Source organism: Cetorhinus maximus, unplaced genomic scaffold, assembly GCF_964194155.1.
Source record: "Cetorhinus maximus unplaced genomic scaffold, sCetMax3.hap1.1 HAP1_SCAFFOLD_718, whole genome shotgun sequence".
NCBI lineage: Eukaryota > Metazoa > Chordata > Chondrichthyes > Lamniformes > Cetorhinidae > Cetorhinus > Cetorhinus maximus.
This window is the reverse complement of record NW_027596660.1, coordinates 78,818-103,807: the sequence shown is the minus strand read 5'-3', so window position 1 is coordinate 103,807 and position 24,990 is coordinate 78,818. Positions and strand designations below refer to the sequence as shown.

The window sequence follows — 24,990 nt, the reverse complement described above, 5'->3', positions numbered from 1 at the left end:
AGCCAGTGTGTCTCTGACAGGACTGAGAGGCCTCGCCACTGGATTCCCTCAGCAGCCTAAAGCCAGTGTGTCTCTGACAGGACTGAGAGGCCTCGCCACTGGATTCCCTCAGCAGCCTAAAGCCAGTGTGTCTCTGACAGGACTGAGAGGCCTCGCCACTGGATTTCCTCAGCAGCCTAAAGCCAGTGTGTCTCTGACAGGACTGAGAGGCCTCGCCCCTGGATTCCCTCAGGAGCCTAAAGCCAGTGTGTCTCTGACAGGACTGAGAGGCCTCGCCACTGGATTCCCTCAGCAGCCTAAAGCCAGTGTGTCTCTGACAGGACTGAGAGGCCTCGCCACTGGATTCCCTCAGCAGCCTAAAGCCAGTGTGTCTCTGACAGGACTGATAGGCCTCGCCACTGGATTCCCTCAGGGGCCTAAAGCCAGTGTGTCTCTGACAGGACTGAGAGGCCTCGCCACTGGATTCCCTCAGGAGCTGTAGTTAGTGACTATTAACACAGCGGCCTCAGCTATCCTCAGTGCTAGAAGACCCAAGGATCTCCCAGCCGTGGGTTCTACAAACAGACTAATGTCAGTGAACCAGGACAGGGAGGCTCCCATCACTGGGCTCCTTCAGTACTGCAGTCAGTGACCCCTGATAGAGGGTGTGAGGATCCTTCACAGTCAGAACGATATTCATGTGATTACTGCCAATGTCTGTATGCCATACCCTGAATGCAGATGCTTCCTTGACAGCAAGGACACAATACAGGAAGCTTTGGGGCCTGGGGGTGATGTGGAGGCTGAAAGCAGGGATGTTGAGGTGGAATTTAGGACAGTGGTAGGAGAGAGATGTGGTGAGGCAGCAGGGCTTATGTGCCACAGAGGGTCTGAAGGAGGGGTTGGGGGGGTGGGGGGAGCGAATACAGTGGACCAGGAGATCAGGGAACATTGAGATTATGGAGAGATTTGTAAAGCGATGGCGAGAACTTGAAAGTTAACGCACTGAGGAATGCAGAGCCAAGGAGGTCAGTAAGGACAAGGTACATGGATAAGCATGACTTTGTGGCAGCAGCTTCCCATGTCCTTACTCACATCAATTCCACTTCACCTATCACCCCCGGCACTCGCTGACCTACACTGACTCTCGGCGAAGCAAGGCCTCGTTTTTAAAATTCTCAACCTTGTTTTTAAAGCTTTCCAATCCCTCATCCTTCCCTATCTCTGATGGACAGTCCTCCGGGATCTCTGTGCTCATCTAATTCTGGTCTCTTGCGCATCCCCGATTTTATTTGCTCCATCATTGGTGGCTGTGCTTTCAGCTACCAAGGCCCTAACCTCTGGTATATCCTCCATACACCTCTCCTATTTCAAAATGCTACTTCAAACCCCTCTCTTTGACCCAGCATTTAGTCATCTGACCTTACTATCATCTTATGTGGCTTGTTGTCATTACCCCTTGATGTTCAATGGCATTACCATCACTGAATCCCCCACTATCCTGGGGGTTACCATTGACCAGAAACTGAACTGGACTAGCCATATAAATACAGTTGCTACAAGAGCAAGTCAGAGGCTAGGAATAGTGCGATGAGTAACTCACCTCCTGACTCTCCAAAGCCTGTTCACCATTGACAAGGCGCAAGTCAGGAGTGTGGTGAGATATAACCCACTTGCCTGGATGATGCAGCTCCCACAACAGTCAAGGAGCTTGACACCGTCCAGGACAAAGCAGCCCGCTTGACTGGCACCCCATCCACAAACATTCACTCCCTCCACCACTGACGCACAGTAGCAGCAGTGTGTACCGTCTACAAGATGCACTGCAGGAATTCACCAAAGCTCCTTCGACAGCACCTTCCAAACACACAACCACCACAATGTAGAAGGACAAGGGCAGCAGATAGATGGGAACACCACCACCTGCAAGTTGCCCTCCAAGTTCTAAAGAAGTTCTAAATCAAGGAGGAGGTCCCAAACCAGGGAGTGGGACAGAAAAAGGCCCCAGAAGAAAGTCCCAGGCAGGGTCAAAGACAGAGATCAAAGAAAGAGCTGCGGGTAGTAGATTTGAAGCGAAGCCGGGTTGAGATCCGAGGAGGCAGCCGAAGGTTGGTGACCACATGCTGCGGGCCATTAGGGCAAAGGTACCCTTTTGGAGCAGTGGCGCTCTGTTTGGCATGGCCAAAGATCTGAAAGTGTGCTTTGGAAGGTGAAGCGTGAGTGTCCTCGGAGGTCCAAGGGAAAGGAATCTCGGAAGGCAGGATTGAAACCCTGGAGGGGTGGGCCCTTGTTGAAGTTGTCCAAGTGGGAGCAGCAGTGAGGAGCATTCCCAGGTGAGCTCCTCAAATATGGAGATTGGAAACCCTCATGAGAAAAACAGAGTTTCAGGGAGACCGGCTGGTTCACGGTGTGACAAGCGGCTGGGTGGGTTGTTGAGAAATCCATAGAATCGGCTTTGGTCACATCTGTCATTTACTTTGGAGCATGTTGCATCCGTCCATGATTCACCAGTTGGTTCATATGTAACGCAAATATTAGAGTATAAGATAGATATGGTACGTTTTCTCGTTCCCAGTTTGTATGTGTCTGCAAAGATATCGCTGGGTGAAGGAATAGTGAATATTTGAATCGTTTTCTTATGTTTGTATTAAGATCTTTCTAACATTTTTGTCTGGTGTAATATAGTTCATTTTTCTTGTTTAATAAATATTTTATTTTTTGCCTAAAAATTCACCAGATTCCAGTGAATTTGTTAAATAACTTTCCTCCATGGTTTCTAAAAAAAAAGGCTTGGATCTATCGAGGGTTCGCCTCTGGAAACGGAATTGTTCAGTAGTAATATCAGCTGGGATCGTAATACCAGCCATTCAACAAAATAACTGATCATTGCTAATTTATTAGTAATATTTAATTCTCTCAATGGCAGGAGTCAACAATCCTGATCATTTCTCTCGGATTTCCTCCGCCGGGTGGCGCTGTCGCTGGCGGCTCCTCCCTTCCGCCGGGTGGCGCTGTCGCTGGTGGCTCCTCTCTCCTCCTTTCCTCCAGGTGGCGCTGTGGTTGGCGGTTCTTCCCCTCCGCCCGGTGGCGCTGCGCCTGGAGCCGGGCGGAGTGGGTAGGAGGGGGCGATGTTTCCTATTTCTGGGCCCAGCGCCTGAGTCGCAGGCCGAAGGTGATTTTGTCCGGGGCGCAGATTTTCATCTATTTCAATTCGGGTTAATGGGGCTGGGTTGGCCCCGATGGGAGCAGCTGGAGAAGGAAGAGGGAATGAATTTGAACAGCAGATATGGGTGGGGGAGCGAAGGGAAAAAAAAGATATTGCATTTCTATAGCGCCTTTCACAACGTCTCAAAGTGTTTTTCAGCCACTGGAGCCCCTCTCAAGTGCGGTCACTGTCCTAATGTAGGCAGCGCAGCAGCCAATTTGCACACAGCAAGCTCCCACTAACAGCAATGTGATAATGACCGTGTAATCTGTTTTTGTGATATTGGTTGAGCCACAAGTATTAGCCCAGGACACCAGGAAGAATTCCCCTGCTCTATATCAGCATGGGATCTCCTACTAACTGTAAACCTGTGTACTCGGGATTCTGTGGCATTTGGAGGCTGAGACATTGGAGAATGACAGTCTCAATTCCGGAGCCCCAAGCGAACCATGAAATCCAAATTAGTCATTGGCAATGTGGAGGGAGAGGAGAGACAGTTTGCGATGATTTTGGGTAACAAGGGTATTTAGAAGCTGAGAGGTAGAGGCTGCATTGCTGGAGACGAGGGTACAGGCAGCTCATGTCCCATGTACACTAAAATCTAATTCTTTCGGCCTCTCCAGAAGTACAATGGCTGATTCTTGCTTCCAGTCTGACCCGGATTTCTGCCCTGAGTGCGGAACGATCCTGCCACTGCCTGGCCTTGAGGAGTACGTCGTGTGTCGCAAGTGTGATTTCCAAATCAGTGTTCACAGTGAGTGTTTAAGATTGCTTGGGGAAATGTTACAGGAGCTGTGCGCACAGTAAAACTTTCTGTCCTGTCCCATTAAACACTGCCTGGGCAGGTACAGCACGGGTTAGATACAGAGTAAAGCTCCCTCTGCACTGTCCCCATCAAACACTCCCAGGACAGGTACAGCACGGGTTAGATACAGAGTAAAGCTCCCTCTGCACTGTCCCCATCAAACGCTCCCAGGACAGGTAAAGCACAGGGTTAGATACAGAGTAAAGCTCCCTCTACACTGTCCCCATCAAATACTCCCAGGACAGGTACAGCACGGGGTTAGATACAGAGAAAAGCTTCCTCCACACTGTCCCCATCAAACACTCCCAGGGCAGATAGAGCACAGGGATGGTTACAGAGTGATGCCTCCATCAACTCTGTCCCATGAAACCAAGACAAGTTTGAACTGGGTTTAGTTTGAGGTGTCAAGTTTTTGTTTGCAAGCCTCCCTCTGAGCCAGGTTTGGTTTGTTGGCCTGGATTTGAGGTGATAAAAACAAAAAACTGCGGATGCTGGAAATCCAAAACAAAAACAGAATTACCTGGAAAAACTCAGCAGGTCTGGCAGCATCGGCAGAGAAGAAAAGAGTTGACGTTTCGAGTCCTCATGACCCTTCAACAGAACTGAGTAAAATTAGGAGAGGGGTGAAATATAAGCTGGTTTAAGGTGGGGGGGGGGTTGGGTGTGGAGTGTGGGGGGAGAGAAGTTGGGGGGCGGGGTGGTTGTAGGGACAAGCGAGCAGATAATCAAAAGATGTCACAGACAAAGGAACAAAGAGGTGTTGAAGGTGGTGATATTATCTAAACGAATGTGCTAATTAAGAATGGATGGCAGGACACTCAAGGTACAGCTCTAGTGGGGGTGGGGTGGAAAGACTAACCGGGCATTAAAGGTATAGATTTAAAAATAATGGAAATAGGTGGGAAAAGAAAAATCTATATAAATTATTGGAAAAACAAAAGGGAGGGGGAAGAAACGGAAAGGGGGTGGGGATGGAGGAGGGAGTTCAAGATCTAAAGTTGTTGAATTCAATATTCAGTCCGGAAGGCTGTAAAGTGCCTAGTCGGAAGATGAGGTGCTGTTCCTCCAGTTTGCGTTGGGCTTCACTGGAACAATGCAGCAAGCCAAGGACAGACATGTGGGCAAGAGAGCAGGGTGGAGTGTTAAAATGGCAAGCGACAGGGAGGTTTGGGTCTTTCTTGCGGACAGACCGCAGGTGTTCTGCAAAGCGGTCGCCCAGTTTACGTTTGGTCTCTCCAATGTAGAGGAGACCGCATTGGTAGCAACGAATGCAGTAGACTAAGTTAGGGGAAATGCAAGTGAAATGCTGCTTCACTTGAAAGGAGTGTTTGGGCCCTTGGACGGTGAGGAGAGAGGAAGTGAAGGGGCAGGTGTTGCATCTTTTGCGTGGACATGGAGAGGTGCCATAGGTGGGGGTTGAGGAGTAGGGGGTGATGGAGGAGTGGACCAGGGTGTTCCGGAGGGAACGATCCCTATGGAATGCCGCCGGGGGGGTGAAGGGAAGATGTGTTTGGTGGTGGCATCATGCTGGAGTTGGCGGAAATGGTGGAGGATGATCCTTTGAATGCGGAGGCTGGTGGGGTGATAAGTGAGGACAAGGGGGGCGCTATCATGTTTCTGGGAGGGAGGAGAAGGCGTGAGGGTGGATGCGCGGGAGATGGGCCGGACACGGTTGAGGGCCCTGTCAATGACCGTGGGTGGAAAACCTCGGTTAAGGAAGAAGAGGACATGTAAGAGGAACTGTTTTTGAAGGTAGCATCATCAGAACAGATGCGACGGAGGCAAAGGAACTGAGAGAATGGGATGGAGTCCTTACAGGAACCGGGGTGTGAGGAGCTGTAGTCGAGGTAGCTGTGGGAGTCGGTAGGCTTGTAATGGATATTGGTGGACAGTCTATCACCAGAAATTGAGACATTTTAACACTCCACCCTGCTCTCTTGCCCACATGTCTGTCCTTGGTTTGCTGCATTGTTCCAGTGAAGCCCAATGCAAACTGGAGGAACAGCACCTCATCTTCCGACTAGGCACTTTACAGCCTTCCGGACTGAATATTGAATTCAACAACTTTAGATCTTGAACTCCCTCCTCCATCCCCACCCCCTTTCCGTTTCTTCCCCCTCCCTTTTGTTTTTTCCAATAATTTATATAGATTTTTCTTTTCCCACCTATTTCCATTATTTTTAAATCTATACCTTTAATGCCCGGTTAGTCTTTCCACCCCACCCCCACTAGAGCTGTACCTTGAGTGTCCTGCCATCCATTCTTAATTAGGACATTCGTTTAGATAATATCACCACCTTCAACACCTCTTTGTTCCTTTGTCTGTGACATCTTTTGATTATCTGCTCCTATCACTGCTTGCTTGTCCCTACAACCACCCCCCCCCCCTCCACCTTAAACCAGCTTATATTTCACCCCTCTCCTAATATTACTCAGTTCTGTTGAAGGGTCATGAGGACTCGAAACGTCAACTCTTTTCTTCTCCGCCGATGCTGCCAGACCTGCTGAGTTTTTCCAGGTAATTCTGTTTTTGTTTTGGATTTGAGGTGAGTTTAGTTTGACAGGCTGGGTTTGGTTTAATACGAGGCCTATTTGGGGCTGAGTTTAGTTTGAGGGCTCCGGTTCAGGCCGCCTTCAGTTTGAGGGCCCCAGGTCGGGACGGGTTTGATTTCGACCTAGATTTCAACTGGTCTGGAAATGGCTTGAGGCCTGTGGCCTGTATTTTAAATCTGAGCTCCATGTTGCTAACTTTGTTCTTTTGCAGTGTTTGAAGGAACCGAGGTCTGCTCGGAGATGGTGTTTAACAATCCAGAAGTTATGCAGTTAAACATGGCAGCTGTGGTCGAGGAAGGAGAACTGAAAGGACCTGTGGTGAGTGGCCATGATGGAGTTACCAGGGATGCCGCGAGCTTTTGTGAATCAGAGACAACTGGAAGGGAGACACTCAAATGTGACTGGTGAGGGCAGGGTGGTGGGGGCACTGTGGGCTTTGGGAGACCATTTTGGAACAGTCTTTGAATGGGAAGACTTATTAAGAGAGCCCTTTATTCAGGAGGCATGATTGAAGAGAACTTTGGGGCGTTGTAATGACGGGTGTGTTGAGTAATTTAAATGTGTTGGGGGAAGCGTTGACACAAAGATAGGCAGTATTGTAAGCAGTGTCAATTGAAGTTTAAAATTACAGGGCTATTGATAGGTTAAGTGAATGGGCAGATCTATGGCAAATGGGTATCAATATAGAGTCTAATGTGAGGTCATTCACTGAACTTAAAAAGATAGAATAGAATACATTCTAAATGCTGAAAAGCTAGAAACAGTGACTATCCAAAGAGACTGGGGTTGTGGTGGGTGCCCTTCTACACAGATCACTAAAGTGTACAGAAAGTAACGTAAAAAGGCTAATAGAATGCTGTCCTTTATATCTCTATATGAAGGATATATTGGCCTTTTGGGGCAGCATAGATTTACCAGAATGATACCCGGACTCCAAGGGTTAAATTACAGAGAGAGATTACACAGACTAGGATTGTATCCCGTGGAATTTAAATTGTTAAGGGGTGTTTTGATTAAAGATTTTAGGACATTAAGGGGGACAAATGGGGTCGATAGAAACTATTTCTGCTGGTCGGGGAATCTAAGACTAGCGGGACACAGTCTAAAAAATTAGAGTCAGACCCTTCAGGAGTGAAATGAGGAAACACAAAGGACGGGAGAAGTTTGGAACTCTCTTCAACGGACTGTAGTTGATCAGTTGTAATTTTAAATTTGGGCATTAAGGTGTTAAGGGATATGGGGCAAAGGTGGGTATGTGGAGCTGGGTCGCAGATTAACCGTGATCTTATTGAATGGCGGAACAGGCTCAAAGGGATAAATTGACAATTTTTCTATCAACTGCAGACTTCTAAATCATGCCTCTTACATTTAAATTGACGTTGTTGATATATACCACGGAGAGCAAGAGGCCTAGTACGGAACCATGTGGAACCCCACTGCAAACTGCCTGCCAGTCACAGAAACCCCCATCCACCAGAACCCTTTGCTTCCTGCCACTGAACGTAAGAGCAGAAGAAATAGGGGCAGGCATAGACGACACGCAAGGCGTAGACGACACGCCCCAACATGCCTGCTCTGCAATGAAGTACAATCATGGCTGATCTTGGGCTTCAACTCCATTTTCCTGTCCGCTTCCCATATCCCCGAGAGACCAAAAATCTGCCTATCCCAGCCGTAAATGTATTCAACGATGGAGCATCCACAACCCTCTGGGGTAGAAAATTCCAAAGATTTGTAACCATTTTTTGAGTGAAGTAATTTCTCCTCATCCCAGTCCTAAATGATCGACCACCTATCCTGAGACACTGCCCCCATGTTTTCAATTCCCCAACCGGCGGAAACAATTTCCTGACATACTGAGCCAGTTTTAGACCCGCTTGCCACTTTACCTTGGGCCCCATGGGCTTTTACTTCTCTGACCAATCTGTCATGTCAGACCATGTCAAAAGCCTTGCTAGAAGCCCATGCAGACTACGTCAAACACTCTACCCTCACCGACACACCATGTGATCTCCGTCAAAAAATTCAGTCAAGTTAGTCAGACATGATCTTCCTTTAACAAATCCACGCTGACTGGCCCTGACTAATCTGTGCCTTTCTAAATGAAGATTTATCCTGTCTCAAAATTGTTTCTAATAATTTGCCTACCACCCAAGGTTAGACTGACTGGCCAGTCGTTGCTCGGTTTATCCCTTCCTCCCTTGCTTAAACAACTGCACAATGTTGGCAGGACTGTTGACGAGAGGATTGGAAAATGGCCAGAGACTTTGCTATTTCTGCCTTGGCTTCTCTGAATGGCTCGGGATACACTTCATTCAGGCCTAGTTGTTTATCCGATTTCGAAGATGCTAAACTCCTTTAATATTTCCCCTCTCACTGTGTTTACCCCGTCCAATATTTCACACTCCTCCTGAACTGCAATTCCCATACCTTCCTCCTCTTTTTGTGATGACAGTCACAAAGTATTAATTTGGAACCATGCCCATGTTTTGCACCTCCGCACACAGGTCACGATAATGATTTCCTTGAATAGGTTCTACACTTACCTTCGTTGTCCTCTTGCTCTTTAAGCGTAGGCTGCATTTGTGGCCAATGCTGTGCATGCGCAGCTCTGGTGTTTTGTTCCGTTATGTCACCGCGAGCGGCAGAGTAGGCAGTGGCCAGGAGGAGCAGAGGTGCTTATCAAACAGTTATTGGAGTTGCAGGGCTGTATTTTGCAACTTCTGCTTCTTTAACTGGTATTCCCTCATCGCCCGGATCTAGTGGACACTGTAAGAGGCTTACCCAGAGTTACATAAAATGTTTTGATAGCCCATTCCCAAAACATGTAAAACCTAATGAAACTGGAGGAGATGTGTTTACGGATGTAAATGCACAACCCAGTGTTCTCTCCATCATCCCGAAAAGTGGATTGGCAGCAGAGCAATGAAATCAGGCTTAAGTTTCTATCTCAAGTTCCCTGGCAGGCCGGGCGCAGCGGAATGACATCATTGGTTTTCTGAGCATGTGCGGACAGCTATCGGCAGCCATTTTCGTTGTTGGCAGGAGCCATCTTCGGGGCCGTCTTGTGTTGGCAGGAGACGCAATGTCAAGTGTTTATAAAACACCTTTGGGTTTTCCTTGATCTTATTTGCCAATATTTTTTCATGGCTGCTCTTTGTTTTCCTAATTTATTTTTAAATTTCGCTCCTATATTTGTAGGGGAATACCCCGTTTAAAGCGCATTCAAATAACGCATTTTCACTTAAGCGGGATTTGTAAATTGTGGAACTTACCCCAATACCGCTGTCCCCCTTTTCATTTTAGCGTTGTTACTACGTGTGTGCCGAGAGTCACGTAGCAACTGTGCATGCTCGGTTTGTCTTTTTAAACACAGCGCTGCCTTTCCCAACCGCTCGCTTCCATTTGCCAATTCTCTTTCCCGGCCCTCCCGCTCACTGCTCCTCTCCCAAGCCCTTGCTGTGGCTCTGGGCTTGAGAGAGGCACGCGGGTGGAGGAAGTGAGCAAAGAAGCGAACGAGGCAGTAGGAGGAGCACAGTGTGGGAGAGGCTAGAGAGGCGGTGAGTTGGAGGGTCAATTGAGGCGATGAGCAGTATGGTTAGGAGAGGCGGTGAGCAGGAGAGTTGGGTGAGGTGGCAAGTGGGAGGGTAGGGAGACACAGTGAGCAGGCGATAATATACGGCGGTAAGTTAGTAAGAGGATCCTTGGGCCACTTAGGTTTAAGGCAGCCAGTAGGTTTTTTAATGTCAAGAGCGTAACCCATCATTATGACATGTTTTCTTGTGCAAATGTGGTATTCATTTAGTACACTTTTTTAAGAACACTTTAGGAGAATTAGCTGTACTGTAGGCTTTCAGTATTGAGCTCTCAGTATCTGACAAAAGCTTTGCTTTCTGCCTTATCCAATCCTGTATGCTGCTCGACATCCAGAGAGGTCCAGGTTTGGGAGTCCCACCCTTTTTTCTTTGTGGGCACACACTTATTATGAGCCCTCTCTATCTCTTTGTGGAATGCCTCCCACTTCCCTGGCTCTGACTTAGCTTCAAGAAGCTATTTCCAGTCCATTTTTGCCAAATCTCAGCTTAGTAAAAATTGGCCTTTCCCCAATTTAAAACTTTAACTCTTGGTCTACCTTTTGTCCTTTTCCATAAGTGTGCTAAATCTAACTGAATTCGGAATTGTGCTCCCATTGATGACCTCTTCCACCTGCCCATCCTCATTCCCTTAAAATCAAGATCTGCCCCTTCTCTTGTTGTGTTTTCTTTGTACTGGCTTAAAAAAGTTCTGCTGAATACATTTCAAGAATCCTGATACTTTTAGGATTGATTATATCCCAGCTAGTATTTGGGAGTTAGAAATCCCACTGCCCTGGTGGTGGAATTTAGATTCAGTTGGTAAATCTGGAATTACGAAGCTAGTCTCTGTAATGGTGACCATGAAACTATCATGGATTGTTGTAAAAAAAAACAATCTAGTTCACTAATACCCTATAGGGGAGGAAATCTGCCACCCTTACCTGGTCTGGCCTACATGTGACTCAAGATTCACAACAATGTGGTTGACTCTAAAATGGCTGAGCAAGCCAATCAGTTCAAGGGCAGTTAGGGATGGGCAGCAAATTTGGACCTTGCCAGCGTTGCCCACGTGCCATGAAAGAATAAAAGAAAGTGAGGACATAGGAAATAGGGACTGGAGATGACCATGTGGCCCCTTGAGAATGCTCTGCCACTCAGTACGTTGGCCTCAACTTCACATTCCTGCCCGCTCCCCAAATCCCTTGATTCCCTGAAGGCCAAAAATCTGTCTATCCTGGATATATTGGCCTTGGAGGGGAGTGCAGCATAGATTCAGCAGAATGAAATCTGGACTTGCAAGGGTTAAATTATCAAGAGAGACTACACAAACTCGGGTGGTATTCCCTGGGATTTAGAAGATTAATGGTGATTTGATCAAGATATTTAGAGACACTGTTTGGGTAGATAGAAACTATTTCCTCTACCTGTTTTTGGGGGGAGCGGGGGTGGCGGAGGGAGGACTGGGGCAGTGCTTTAGGACAAAGGAGGTGTGGTCTACAAATTAAGAGCCAGACTTTTCAGGAGTGAAGTTAGGAAACACCTCTACATACAAAGTGTTGTGGTAGTTTGGACCACTCTTCTGTGAAGTCAATTGATAATTTTAAATTTGTGATTGATAAAGCTTTGTCAACCAACGGTATTAAGGGATATAAGGCAACAGAGGGTAAATGGAGTTGGGTCAAAGATCAGCCAAGAATGGCGGAAGAGGCTCAGGAGGAGACTTAAACGACGTATATACAAACATACAAATTAGGAGCAGGAGTAGGCCATTCAGCCCCTCAAGCCTGCTTTGCCACATGATCTGTCTGTGGCCTCAAGTCCACTCTCCTCACCCCCCCCACCACCCCAATAACCTTTGACTCCCTTGTTAGTCAAGAATCTGTCTACCTCTGCCTTAAAAATATTCACGGACCCTGCCTCTGCCACTCTCTGGGGAGGAGAGTCCCAAAGGCTCACGACCCCCTTGAGAGAGAGAGTTTCTCCTCATTCCCATCTCCTGTTCCATATGAATGGAGGGGATGGTGTGTTAGGTGGTGAATTGGGGGGAGGGGGGTGGAATTGTGCGAACAGGTTAAGACCCACTTGTGGGAAGGTGGCCATTGAGGTGGAAGAGGCGCAGGGGCTTGAGGGTACAAACTATCCGGTGGTGGCTCCCCAGTCTCAGACGCTAAAGGAGTGGGGGGGTGTGGGGTGGTGACATTTGCTGTTTTCAAACCAGAGTGTGTTCTGCCCCCAGGTGGACCGGAAGTGCTCGCGCTGTGGACACGACGGGATGGTGTATCACACACGGCAGACCCGCTCAGCAGATGAAGGACAGACTGTGTTCTACACGTGCATGAATTGCAGGTGGGTACAGGGCTGGGTGGGGGACAACGGAGGAAATCGCGGAGAGTGGCGCAGACCTGTTTTGGGGGGCTGTGGGGGAAGGTTTGGGAGGGGGAGCGGAGGTGGAGTGCGGTCAAGGCTATGTGAGATGTGTCTCCAGGAATTTGGGGGTTGGTGGGGTGAGTTGGCTGGTTTCAGGGAAGGGTGGGAGTGAGGTGCAGTTGGTCAAAAGATTCAACCAATGGTGTTTTTTTTTAAAATTCCTTCATGGGGTGTGGGAGTCGCTGGCAAGGCCAGCATTTGTTGCCCATCCATAATTGCCTCTGAACTGAGTGACTTGCCATTTCAGAGGGCAGTTCAGATTCAATCACATGGTATCTGGAATCACATGTATACCAGACCAGGTAAGGACGGCACATTTCCTTCACTGAAAGGGGCATTAGCGAACCAGATGGGTTTTTATGCCAATTGATGATGGTTTCACAGTCACCATTACTGAGACTAGCTTTACGTTAATTGATTTTAAATGACACCGGCTGCCATGTTGGGATTTGAACCCATGTCCCCAGAGCCATTAGGCTGGGCCTCTGGATTACGAGTGCAGTGACATGACCGCTGCACCACCGTCTCTCCTGTAACCATAATCTTGGCTTTGCAACGCATTTGATGTTGTATCTCATCCTTTCAGGTACCAGGAAAAGGAGGACTCCTAATCGCAGGAGAGCTCAAAGTGTGTGGCAGGAGCTTGGACTGGTTTAAAGGAGCTGGTTTGATGGTGCCTCGCTCCAGCATGAAGCCTCTGAGACTGAGTATTAGATGGGACATTGTGGCCGCTGGGCTGTGAGTGCGGTCGGAATGTGCATAACTTCATGCAACTAATGGGCCGATTGCAGGGCGAGGGCTGTCTCTCTTTCTCTCCCCCCCCACCCCCAGACCTGTACGATACTCAGTTACAGATTATGTAAATAAACAAACCAAATTCAGATTGTCAAGAGTTTTTGGAACATTCATGTGATGGTGGCTTAAACCAGGATCCATGAGTAATAAACAAAGCACAATGCGTTATAGCGTCAGGAACTTGCATTTACACGTGTTGCCTTTAACATAGTAAAGATGTCCAAGATGCTTCACAGGGATGTTGGCAGTCAAAGTCCCCACACCCTCGTTGAGAAAGCGGGCAGCGCGGCCCTGCTCGGGTTGTATGCGGGGCACTGGGTAAGAGTCTGGCTGTTGCAAAGCAAGAGGCCCCCCCCCGCCCCCCCCCCCCCCTCCCCCATCCAGGTGCTGAAGGCATTGCAGAATGGGGGCTGGGACCTGGCGGAGGTTGTGTGGCACGGGTGGAGGTAAGGCAGGGCTTGTTAAAGACTCAAAAATAGGGACACGTCAGCGTAGATTTAACAGAGCTGCGTGAGACACTTAACCAGACAGATGCACCCAGCACGTGACAGGTCGGTCACATCAGCCAGAATGGAGCGCCTGCTGGTCACACCATCCATCTCTGTAAGATCACTCCTGCGTGGTCTGACTGCTCGCCCAGGTCTCCTCCTCTCACTCAAAATCGTGGAATTTCTAAACGCTCTCACATTTCTGCCACAGCCTTTGTCTTTGAAGCCACTGAACCATCACTCCCTAATGGTCTGGTCTGCTTTGTTACCTTGGGTGCACCCTGCACATTGAGGCATTGCTGTTCGCTGAATTACAGCCTACATAACCATTAATTATTAATGCTCTTTGTAAAGGTTTTTGTTTGTAGTCAAATGTTGAATGACCTTGACTTTTCCTCCAGTTCGTTTTTCCTCTCGATAATTTCCTGCCCAACTCTCCTGAAAGTGACATGTCAGAGGCTGATGTGCCACCCCAGAGTTCCGTCCTGGCTCTCCGCATTGGCTGAGAAAAATAAATAAGGGTTTATGCTGGCTGACACTGCAGTACTGACGGAGTGCTGCACTGTCAGAAGTGCCATCTTTCCACGTTATACCCATGAGTAAAATGGCCGCTGAGGAATGTAATAATTTCACGGTGAAAGGCGTCAGATTGGAAAATCTCCTGAACGAATGTGACGCCCAGGAGTCTCCCGGAACTGAGGACAAATTTCCTGGGAGGAAAGTGCTTCCTACTGGCGGTTCCTGCCTGCTTACCTCTATAATCTATTGGTAGATGAATCTCAAATCCACCCAAAGCCAAATTCAAGGAGGCAGCAGGAATCATACCTTGCAACTATTAAGGAATGGGAGAGAATCCCTTTCATCTCATTCTTCGTTCCCCACTTTCTGTCGCCTGCAGCAGTCTTTTCTGATCTGCCGGAGAACAGGACTGATTTAATTCAATTGAGAAATGACTTTGAAACTTGGATGGAAGTCCAATCTGATGCAAGAGGACCTGGTCCACTGTTTTGCAGTGTTGTCAAGTTTGGACTGGGGGCTGAATGGTACTCTTGCGGGGCAGTTCAATTGTATTTCTGCGAGGGATAGAGTGCCACTGTTCAGCTTATATTCAACATTGCCTGTGATCAGTTGTGGCATTTAGTACACTAGTTTCTTTATAATATGTCTTGGAACAATGTGATCCTGTTTTGCCATATTATTGATCCTCTTCAAAGGCCTTGAACAAGTCTTTGTTTGTTTTATGTAGGCTGTCATTTAGTTGCACAAGAAGCGTTTGAGGCAACATTACTGAGTCACGTGTGAAATGGAATTCCTAGGGCCAGTAGGTAGAGCAAAACTTTCGATGCTATTTACAGAAAAATGCAAGAATGTTACGAAAGAGCAACAGAGCAAAGAGTAAAGTTGGGACACCCACCAGTTGAGCACTGCAATAAAAACAGAAAAATGCTGGAAAAACCCAGCCGGTCTGGCAGCATCCATGGAGAGAGAAACAGAGTTAACGTTTCCAGTCCGTATGACTCTTCTTCAGTCATATGGGTGTGTGCTAGAGGACTTCAGAAATGCAGATGTTACACTTGTTCAAAAAGGAATGTAAAAATAAACCCAGCAACTACAGGCCGGTCAGATTAACCTCGGTGGTGGGAAAGCTTTTAGAGCCGATATTCCAGGACAAAATTAACAGTGCGAGTGATTAGGAAGGCGAGTGGAATGTTGCCATTTATTGCCAGGGGGAATGGAATATAAAAGTAGGGATGTTATGCCATAGTTGTTAGTGAGACCACATCCGGAGTACAGTGTACAGCTTTGACCTTAAGGATATAATTCCATTAGAAGCAATTCAGAGAAGGTTCACTCGACTCGTTCCTGGGATGGAGGAGGGTAAACTTATGAGGAAAGGTTTGATAGGCTGGGCCTGTATCCATTGGAGTTTAAAAGAATATGATTGAAAAGAAAAGAATCTTATTGAAACATGTAAGATCCTGAGGGTAATTGACAGGATGTATGCTGAGAGGATGTTTACCTTTGTGGGAGAGACTAAAACTAGGGGACACAGTTTAAAATGATGGGTCTCCTATTTAAGATGGAGATGAGAATTTTTTTTCTCTGAGGGTTGTTACTCTATGGAATCCTCTTGCCCAGAGAGCAGTGGAGGCAGAGTCATTGTATATTTTCAAGGCTGAGTTGGATAGATTCTTGATTGACAAGTGGGGGTCAAAGGGTATAGGGGTAGATAGGAAAATGAAGTTTAGGCCACAATCAGATCAGACACAATCTTATCAAATAGAGAAGGCTTGCCTACTCCTAATTTGTATGTTTGTATGTATGTAGTCACTCGAGCAAGTGTGGATTAACTAGAAAAGTCGTCACAGATTGGTTAAAGGCAAATTATTTTTAACTTTACTGAGTTTTTTGATGAGGTAATGGAGAGGGTATATGTGGTATATACGGACTTCTAAAAGTTTTTTGATAAAGTGCCACAAATTGAAGCCCATGGAATAAAAGGGATAGTGGCAGCATAGATACAAATTTGGCTGAGTGGCAAGAAAAAGAGAGTGGTGGTGAATGATTGTACATCACACTTTAGCCAAGTGCCAGGATGGCCAACCGTCCTGGGTTTAACGGGTTTGTCCCGTAATAGAGGCGATTGACCTGTGCCCCGGATTGTATCATGCCTGAATTCTGTATTTCACTGCATTTAAATTTTGTGCATGCGCAGCACGCATCACATTTGCAGTGCTCCTGGCTGCCGGATTGGACAGATTCACCAGCACATTCACCCCCAACCCCCTGCTTGTACGGTTCCCCACATCAGTGTCCCTTAATTTTTTCCCTGCGGGATGGTGACCCTGCCAACCGCGTGTGTTCGATCCCTGTACCAGCTGTGGTAGTTCATGTAGGCCTACCTCCTCGCCTTGCCCCATGCTTGTGGAGTGGTATGCTCATATATACACTGGACAAAGGCTTTAAACTGACTGAAGCCATGTCGGGCTATGACTCACACGAAAGGAATTTTTGTCCTTCAGAACAGCAGCAACCTCATTATCTTTAAACAGGCGTGAATGTCCCTGTGACTGCAGAGATCAAATCTTCAAGACTTGTACAAAGGCCCTTTACATTTCTAAGGCCAGGCTCTTGGCCACTGGAGACGATCTGTCTGCAGGAGGGCGGGAGCGGGTGTGAAAAGACCCAGAAACCTCTGTTGAAATTATTAACGGTTGAAACATTAACTATCTCAAGAATCGAGACAAGGAATATACATCCCTTGTCCAAACCAAGGTGAAGTGGGAATCATGTCACATGACACCACAAGACACCCTTCCCAAGCTGCTAGAACAGTGATGGGCAACCGAGGCTAGTGAGTGGGCTGCATGAGTGACCCTCCTTCATCTCAGTGGGCTGCAAGATTGAAATCGGGCATGTGCACTAACCATGACCTCATGAATCAGAATTTGCGGGGCATGCCGATTGAACCATGGCAGCACTTTGGACGTAGAGGGAGCTCTCTGCTCTCGCAGTCAATGTTGTGTGCAATCAGCATGCACCTCACTTCACATGCCCTTGCTTTGCGTGAGTATCACTTTAATACTGGTAGGAAAAAAGCTACCCGGGCAGAAACCAGTGGAATCTGGCTGCCTTGCATGTGGACAACGATCAACAAAATGTCTCATGGGCCACACTCAGAACCCTGTTGGGCTGCATGCAGGTTGCTTACCACTTTGCTAGAACCTGTAATATTGTCTTGTGGAGCTGAGAAACGACAGACTGCTATTTTCCATCTACCTGGCAGCAGCAGTAAAGGGCTCTGTCCAGGTTCTTCAGTATCTGGCTCCCCACCTACACTTTTCAAGACTAATTCATCTCTATGTGCCTATCCCATCGTGGAAGTCATCTCTACTTAAAAAGTGGATTATCCAGCATCCACCTTCAGTCTGCTGACTGACTCTGTGAAAAAATACATCATTGGACTTTGATTCATGACTCTGGCCTCATGTGAAACAATAATTGTCTTCTCAGTGGTCGTTGCCCTGTACCTCTTCCCCTTATCCCCTTTTTTATTGTATGAATGTACCGGGTCCTAAGTAGTGACAGCTCCCCATTCAGCATTTTGAGTCTGTAAAATAAACTAACCCTTTTAGTTCATTCTAGCTGAAGTTTGCTGTGGGGTTATGAATAGAGAACTGGATCACATCAAAACTGAGGCGTTGGGAAAATACGCTACCATATATTGAGGGGGAAATCAAAAAACACCTTTCTGTTTACAGATAAGTGGTGAGAGGCGAAATTGGGGCTGTTTAAATTAAACACCCTCCTGTCTGCAACACCATACATAACCAATTGTCTCTCCCTCTGATGGAGAGAAATGTCTATGGTCCATTGTTGAACTATGGCTAATTACCATAAAAATAAATACTAAAAGCCAGTGAAACAGACTTTTTTGTCCCCACCACAGATCTATTTTGTTTCACAATAAACAGACATGTTTCTTTGGGTGGAACTCACTTTTCCAAAGCCGCTATGACATTTTTCCCCCCTCCCTTGAGAGTACTCCAGGGTAATCCGGGAGGGTTGGCAACTGGGACGTTAATGCCACTATCAACTTCAGTCTTGATCATTCATTCACAGAATAGGCGCGCAGCACGTGTTCAAGGTCAGCCAGTCAGAGCCGAACGGTGTTGACCACGTCTGCTGTTCGTCACATGACGCCGGAGCGGCCAATTAGGTTCGGCCTCCTCGACAGTCCCTCTCCTCCCCCACTTCCCCACGCGGCGCTTTGAACGCGGCGCACGGCGCGCAGACGCGTTGACGTCTATTTTGTGCGCGCGGGCGCCGCGCCGCGCCGAGCCCGGCTGGAGCAGGAAGAGAGGAAGCGCGAGAGCTGGAACCATGGGGGAGAGGGTGAGTAACCGTGGAGACAGGGGGCACCCACTGCGCTGGGGAGGAAGGCGAGCGGGACGCGGGGAGGGAGGACCCGTCGCCATGGAGACCCCAGGGACTTGTCACCATGGGGACCAGGCCGGGTCCCGGGCTCTCAGTCACCCTGGTGACAGCAGAGAGAGAGCAAGTGCCCCAGGCAGCAGCTTCAACAGGGAGAGAGGGGGTATCAGAGTCTATAATACCACTGAGAGGTGAGAAACTCCAGAAGCAATATATAAATGTACAACTGAGAGGCGAGAAACTCTAGAATCATTATGCAGCTGAGAGGTGATAAACTTCAAAATCAATATATAAACATGTAACTGAGGGGTGACAATCTCCATAATCAGTATATAAATATACAACTGAGAGGTGACAATCTGCATAATCAGTACATCAATATACAACTGAGAGGTGACAAACTTCATAATCAACATATAAGTAAACTGAGAAGTGAGAAACACAGAGCTGAGAACCAAGATAGTCCCTAATCAATATGTAAATGTACCACAGTGAGAAGGAAGATCCTGTAATTGATGTATAAACATCCCACGGAGGGGGAGATTCTATAATCTATGTACAAATATCCCACGGAGAGGCGAGGGGGGATTTCCATGATCGATATATTAATATCCCACGGAGATTGGGGAAATTCTATAATTAATATATAAATGTCCCACGGAGAGAGGGAGAGATTCTATGATCGATATACAAATATCCCACAGAGCCAAAAGATTCGATAATTGATATATCAATATCACATGGAGAGAGGGACATATTCTATTATCAATATGTAAATATCCCACACAAATGGAAAGATTCGATAATCGATACATCAATACTCACAGAGAGATGGCAACTTCTGTAATTGATATATAAATATTCCACAGAGAGAGAGACCTTCTATGATCGGTATATAAATATCACATGGAGAGGGGAGAGATTCTATAATCAATATATTAATATCACATGGAGACAGGAGAGATTCTATAGCCGATATATAAACATCATGGAGAAAGGGAGAGATTCTATAATCGCTATATAAACATCACATGGAGAGAGAAGAGAAACTCTATAATCGATGTATAAATATCACTTGGAGAGAGAGGGAGATTCTATGATCAATATATAAATATCAGACGGACCGAGAGTGAGATTCTATAATCGATATATAAATATCTCCCGGAGAGAGAAGGTGATTCTAAATCGATATATAAAAATCACATGGGGAGAGGGACTTATTCTATAATCGATATATAAATATCCCACAGAGATAGGGAAGGATTCGATAATCGATATATCAATATCCCACAGAGATGGGAGCTTCTATAATCGATATATAAATATCCCACAGCGAGAGAGGGAACTTCTATGATCGATATTTAAATATCACACAGAGAGGGAGAATCTGTAGTCGATATATAAATATCACATGGAGAAAGAGGGAACTTCTGTGATCGATATGTAACTATCACGAGGAGTGAGGGAGAGATTCTATAAACAATATATAAACATGGAGAGAGGGAGAGACGCTTGATATTTATATATCGATTATAGAGTCTCCCTCTGTATGATATTTATATATCGATCATAGAAGCTCCTTCTTTCCATGTGATATTTATATATTGCTTATTGAATCTCCCCCTCCGGGAGAATCAATGTATAAATTTCTCACGGAGAGAGGGAGTTTCCATGATCGATATATAAATATCACACAGAGTGAGGGAGGGATTCTATAATTGATATATCAATATCACACAGAGAGATGGGGGAGACATTCTATAATTGATGTATAAATATTCCAGAGAGAGAGGGGGGAGATTCTATGATCGATGTATAAATATCACATGGAGAGATTCTATAACCGTTATATAAATATCACACGGAGAGAGGGAGAGATTCTATAATCCATATATAAATATCGCATGGAGAGAGGGACGTATTCTATAATCAATATATAAATATCCCACAGAGAGATGGGAGCTTCTATAATCGATATATAAATATCACACAGAGGGGCTGATTCTATAATCGATGTTTAAATATCACACGGCGAGAGGGAGATTCTATAACTGATTTATAAATATCATGTGGAGAGAGGGGGAGATTCTATAATCGATATAAAAATATCACACGGCGAGTGGGAGCTTCTATGATCGATATATAAATATCACATGGAGAAAGAGGGAGATTCTATGATCAATATATAAATATCATATAGGGCTATAGTGAGATTCTATAATCGATATATAAATGTCACATAGATAGAGAGGGAGCTTCTATGATCGATATATAAATATCACACGGAGAGAGGGTGAGGTATAATCAATATATAAATATCACATGGAGAAAGGGATATATTCTATAATCAATATATAAATATCTCACAGAGAGAGGGAGAGATTGTATAATTGATATCAAAATATCACACGGAGAGAGGGAGAGAGATCCTATAACGGATATATAAATATCACATGCAGAGAGGGAGAGATTCTGAAAGCAATATATAAATGTCACAGAGAGAGGGAGAGATGCTATAAACGGTATATAAATATCACACAGAGAGAGGGAGGGACTCTATAACCGATATCAAAATATCATGGAGAGAGGGAGGGAGATCCTGTAATGGATATATAAACATCACATGCAGAGAGGGAGAGATTCTGAAAGCAATATATAAATGTCACACAGAGAGGGAGAGATTCTATAAACAGTATATACATATCACCCAGAGAGATGGGAGAGATTCTATAATCGATATAAATATAAATCAGAGAGGGGGAAAGATTCTGTAATCAATATATAAATTTCACATGGAGAGACAGGAAGCTTCTATGATTGATATATAAGTATCACACGGAGAGGAGAGACTTTATAACCAATATATAAATATCACACAGAGAGAAGGAGAGATTCTAAAATTGATATATAAATGTCACACGGAGAGAGGGAGAGATTGATAATTGATATCAAAATATCACGGAGCGAGGGAGAGAAATCCTATAATGGATATATAAATATCACACGCAGAGAGGGAGAGATTCTGAACCAGATATATAAATGTCACACAGAGCGAGGGAGATTGTATAAACGGTATATACATATCACCTGGAGAGACAGGGAGAGATTCTATAATCGATATTTAAATATCACACGGAGAGAGGGGAGATTCTATAATCAATATATAAATATCACATGGAGAGGGGAGAGATTCAATAATCAATATATAAATATCACATGGAGTGAGTGGGAGAGGTACTATAATCGATATATAAATATCACATGGAGAGAGGGAGAAATTCTATAATTCTGCATATAAATATCACACCGAGAGATGGGGAGATTCTATAATCAATATAAATATCACATGGACAGAGGACAGAGATTCTATCATCAATATATAAATATCCCAGCGAGAGTGAGAGAGACTCTACAATCAATATATAAATATCCCACGGAGAGAGGGGTGAGATTCTATAATCGATATTTAAATATCACAGGGAGAGAGGGGGAGACTCTTTAGCCAATATATAAATATCACATGGAAGGGGGGGGAAAGAGATTCAATATCGATATATAAATATCCCACGGAGCGAGGGGAAGATTCTATAATCAATATATAAATATCCCAAGGAGAGAGCGGAGAGATATTATAATCGATATATAAGCATCATAAGGAAATGTGGGCGAAGTTGAAAAATGGCAGTGTTGAAATGGGTATGTCTGGATGGATGGGAGAACTTTGTGTCAGTGTTGTTTGGATTTAAGAGTTTGAACTGGGAGGTCAGTGATTGCCCTTGGCCGGGGAAGCAACGGTGTTGGAAGGGTGATGTTGGTGCTCACACTTGAGGGTTGAGTGGAATATTCAGAACTAGATGTGCACATTTAGCAACAGCTGTGTCACGGGAGATTATACATACATGAAGGGAAAATGTTGGTGATCTCTCAGTTGCATCGAGATGGAGGGAAGGCATTGGCGATTGCGCCTATTTGTGATTTATGGCTTTCTATTTGTCAGTCACCCTGTCTTAACTTAGAAATGTATCAGCTACCCAAAGGATTACGTAAGAGCATAAAACCATTAAAAAAAGGAGCAGCAGTAGGCCCCTTAAGTCTGCTTTGCCCTTCATAAGATGATGGCTGATCTGATCTTGGCCTCAACTCCACGTTCCTGCCTGTTCAGCATAACTCCCATGTAGTGCAATAATCTACCTAACTGAGCTTTGAATATACCCAAAGACCAAGCCTCCACTGCTCTCTGGAAGAGAATTCCAAAGCTTCATGACCCTCTGAGAGAAGAAATCCTTCCTCATCTCCATCTGAAATGGGAGACCCCTTATTTTGAAACTGTGTCCTCTAGTTCTAGTTTCTCCCGTGAGGGGACACATGCTCTCAGCATCCACCCTGTTAAGGCCCCCCCTCAGAATCTTATATGTTTCAATAAGATCAGCTCTAACTCTTCTGAACTCCAGTGAGTAAAGACCCAATCTGCTCAACCTTTCCTCATAAGACAAACCCCTTCATAAGACCATAAGACATAGGAGCAGAAATTAGGCCATTCGGCCCATTGAGTCTGCTCTGCCATTCAATCATGGCTGATAAGTGTCTCAACCCCATTCTCCCGCCTTCTCCCCGTAACCTTTGATCCCCTTACCAATCAAGAACCTATCTAGCTCGGTCTTAAATACACTCAATGACCTGGCCTCCACAGCCTTCTGTGGCAATGAATTCCATAGATTCACCACTCTCTGGCTAAAGAAGTTTCTCCTCATCTCTGTTGTAAAAGGTCTTCCCTTTACTCTGAGGCTGTGCCCTCAGGTCCTTGTCTCTCCTACTAATGGAAACATCTTCCCCATGTCCACTCTATCCAGGCCTTTCAGTATTCTGTAAGTTTCAATCAGATCCCCCCTCATTCTTCTAAACTCCATCGAGTATAGACCCAGAGTCCTCAAACATTCCTCATATATTAAGCCTTTTATTCCTGGGATCATTCTCGTGAACCTCCTCTGGATCCTCTCCAGGGCCAGCACATCCTTCCTGAGATACGGGGCCCAAAATTGCTCACAATATTCTAAATGTGGTCTGACCAGAGCCTTATAAAGCCTCAGCAGCACATCCCTGCTTTTATATTCTAGTCCTCTTGAAATAAATGCCACATTGCATTTGCCTTTCTAACTACCCACTCAACCTGCAAGTTAACCTTAAGAGAATCCTGGACTAGGACTCCCAAGCCCCTTTGCACTCCAGATTTCTGAATTCTCTCCCCATTTAGAAAATAGTCTATGCCCCTATTCTTCCTACCAAAGTGCTTGACCTCACACTTCCCCGTTGTATTCCATCTGCCACTTCTTTGCCCATTCTCCTAACCTGAATAAATCCTTCTGCAGCCTCCCTGCCTCCTCAATACTACCTGTCCCTCCACCTATCTTTATATCATCTGCAAACTTAGCCAGAATGCCCTCAGTTCCTTCATCTAGATCATTAATGTATAAAGTGAAAAGCTGTGGTCCCAACACTGACCCCTGCGGAACTCCATTAGTCACTGGCCGCCATCCTGAGAAGGACCCCCTTATCCCCAGTCTCTGCCTCCTGCCAGACAGCCAATCTTCTATCCATGCTAGTACCTTGCCTCCAACACCATGGGCTCTTATCTTACTGAGCAACCTCCTGTGCGGCACCTTGTCAAAGGCCCCCTGGAAGTCTAAGTAGATAACATCCATTGGCTCTCCTTTGTCTAACCTGCTCATTACCTCCTCAAAGAATTCTAACAGATTTGTCAGGCATGACCTCCCCTTGATGAAACTATGCTGACTTTGCCCTATTTTACCATGCACTTCCAAGTATTCTGAAATCTCATCCTTAATAATAAACTCTAAAATCTTACGAGCGACCGAGGTCAGGCTAATCGGCCTGTAATCTCCCGTCTTTTGCCTCACTCCCTTCTTAAACGGCGGGGTGGGGGGTTACATTAGCGATTTTCCAGTCCTCTGGGACCCTCCCTGACTCCAGTGATTCCTGAAAGATCACCACTAACGCTTCCACTATCTCTTCAGCTATCTCCTTCAGAACTCTGGGGTGTAATCCATCTGGTCCAGGTGATTTATCCACCTTCAGACCTTTCAGTTTTCCTAGCACCTTCTCCTTGGTAATGGCCACCATACTTACCTCTGCCTCCCGACTCTCTTGCACTTTGGGGATGTTACTCGTGTCTTCCACTGTGAAGACTGACGCAAAGTACCTATTCAGTTC

At 45.9% G+C, this 24,990-nt stretch overlaps 2 protein-coding genes across 2 annotated transcripts in view; both read left to right on the top strand.

Annotated features, from left to right (window-relative positions):
• The first annotated feature begins 3,047 nt into the window (after window positions 1-3,047).
• Window positions 3,048-13,434, top strand: polr1h (RNA polymerase I subunit H). The gene is made up of 5 exons (XM_078535871.1): window positions 3,048-3,151; window positions 3,808-3,938; window positions 6,754-6,860; window positions 12,354-12,463; window positions 13,131-13,434. Exons 2-5 carry the CDS (start codon window positions 3,815-3,817, stop codon window positions 13,153-13,155), a joined length of 366 nt encoding a protein of 121 aa, XP_078391997.1. The 5' UTR covers window positions 3,048-3,151; window positions 3,808-3,814; the 3' UTR covers window positions 13,156-13,434.
• A 5,173-nt stretch (window positions 13,435-18,607) lies between these two features.
• The window catches only part of mgat1a (alpha-1,3-mannosyl-glycoprotein 2-beta-N-acetylglucosaminyltransferase a), a 64,408-nt gene continuing 58,025 nt past the window's right edge, over window positions 18,608-24,990 (top strand). The window contains exon 1 of the mRNA XM_078535873.1: window positions 18,608-18,723. The gene's annotated coding sequence lies outside the window, so the exon portion shown is untranslated. The remainder of the gene's footprint in view (window positions 18,724-24,990) is intronic.

Coding starts and splice junctions, on each gene's coding strand:
- polr1h (XM_078535871.1), top strand. CDS start 3,815: ATGGCTGATTCTTGCTTCCAGTCTGACCCGGATTTCTGCCCTGAGTGC. Junction 3,939..6,753: donor TTTCCAAATCAGTGTTCACA/GTGAGTGTTTAA, acceptor GTTCTTTTGCAG/TGTTTGAAGGAACCGAGGTC. Junction 6,861..12,353: donor GAGAACTGAAAGGACCTGTG/GTGAGTGGCCAT, acceptor TTCTGCCCCCAG/GTGGACCGGAAGTGCTCGCG.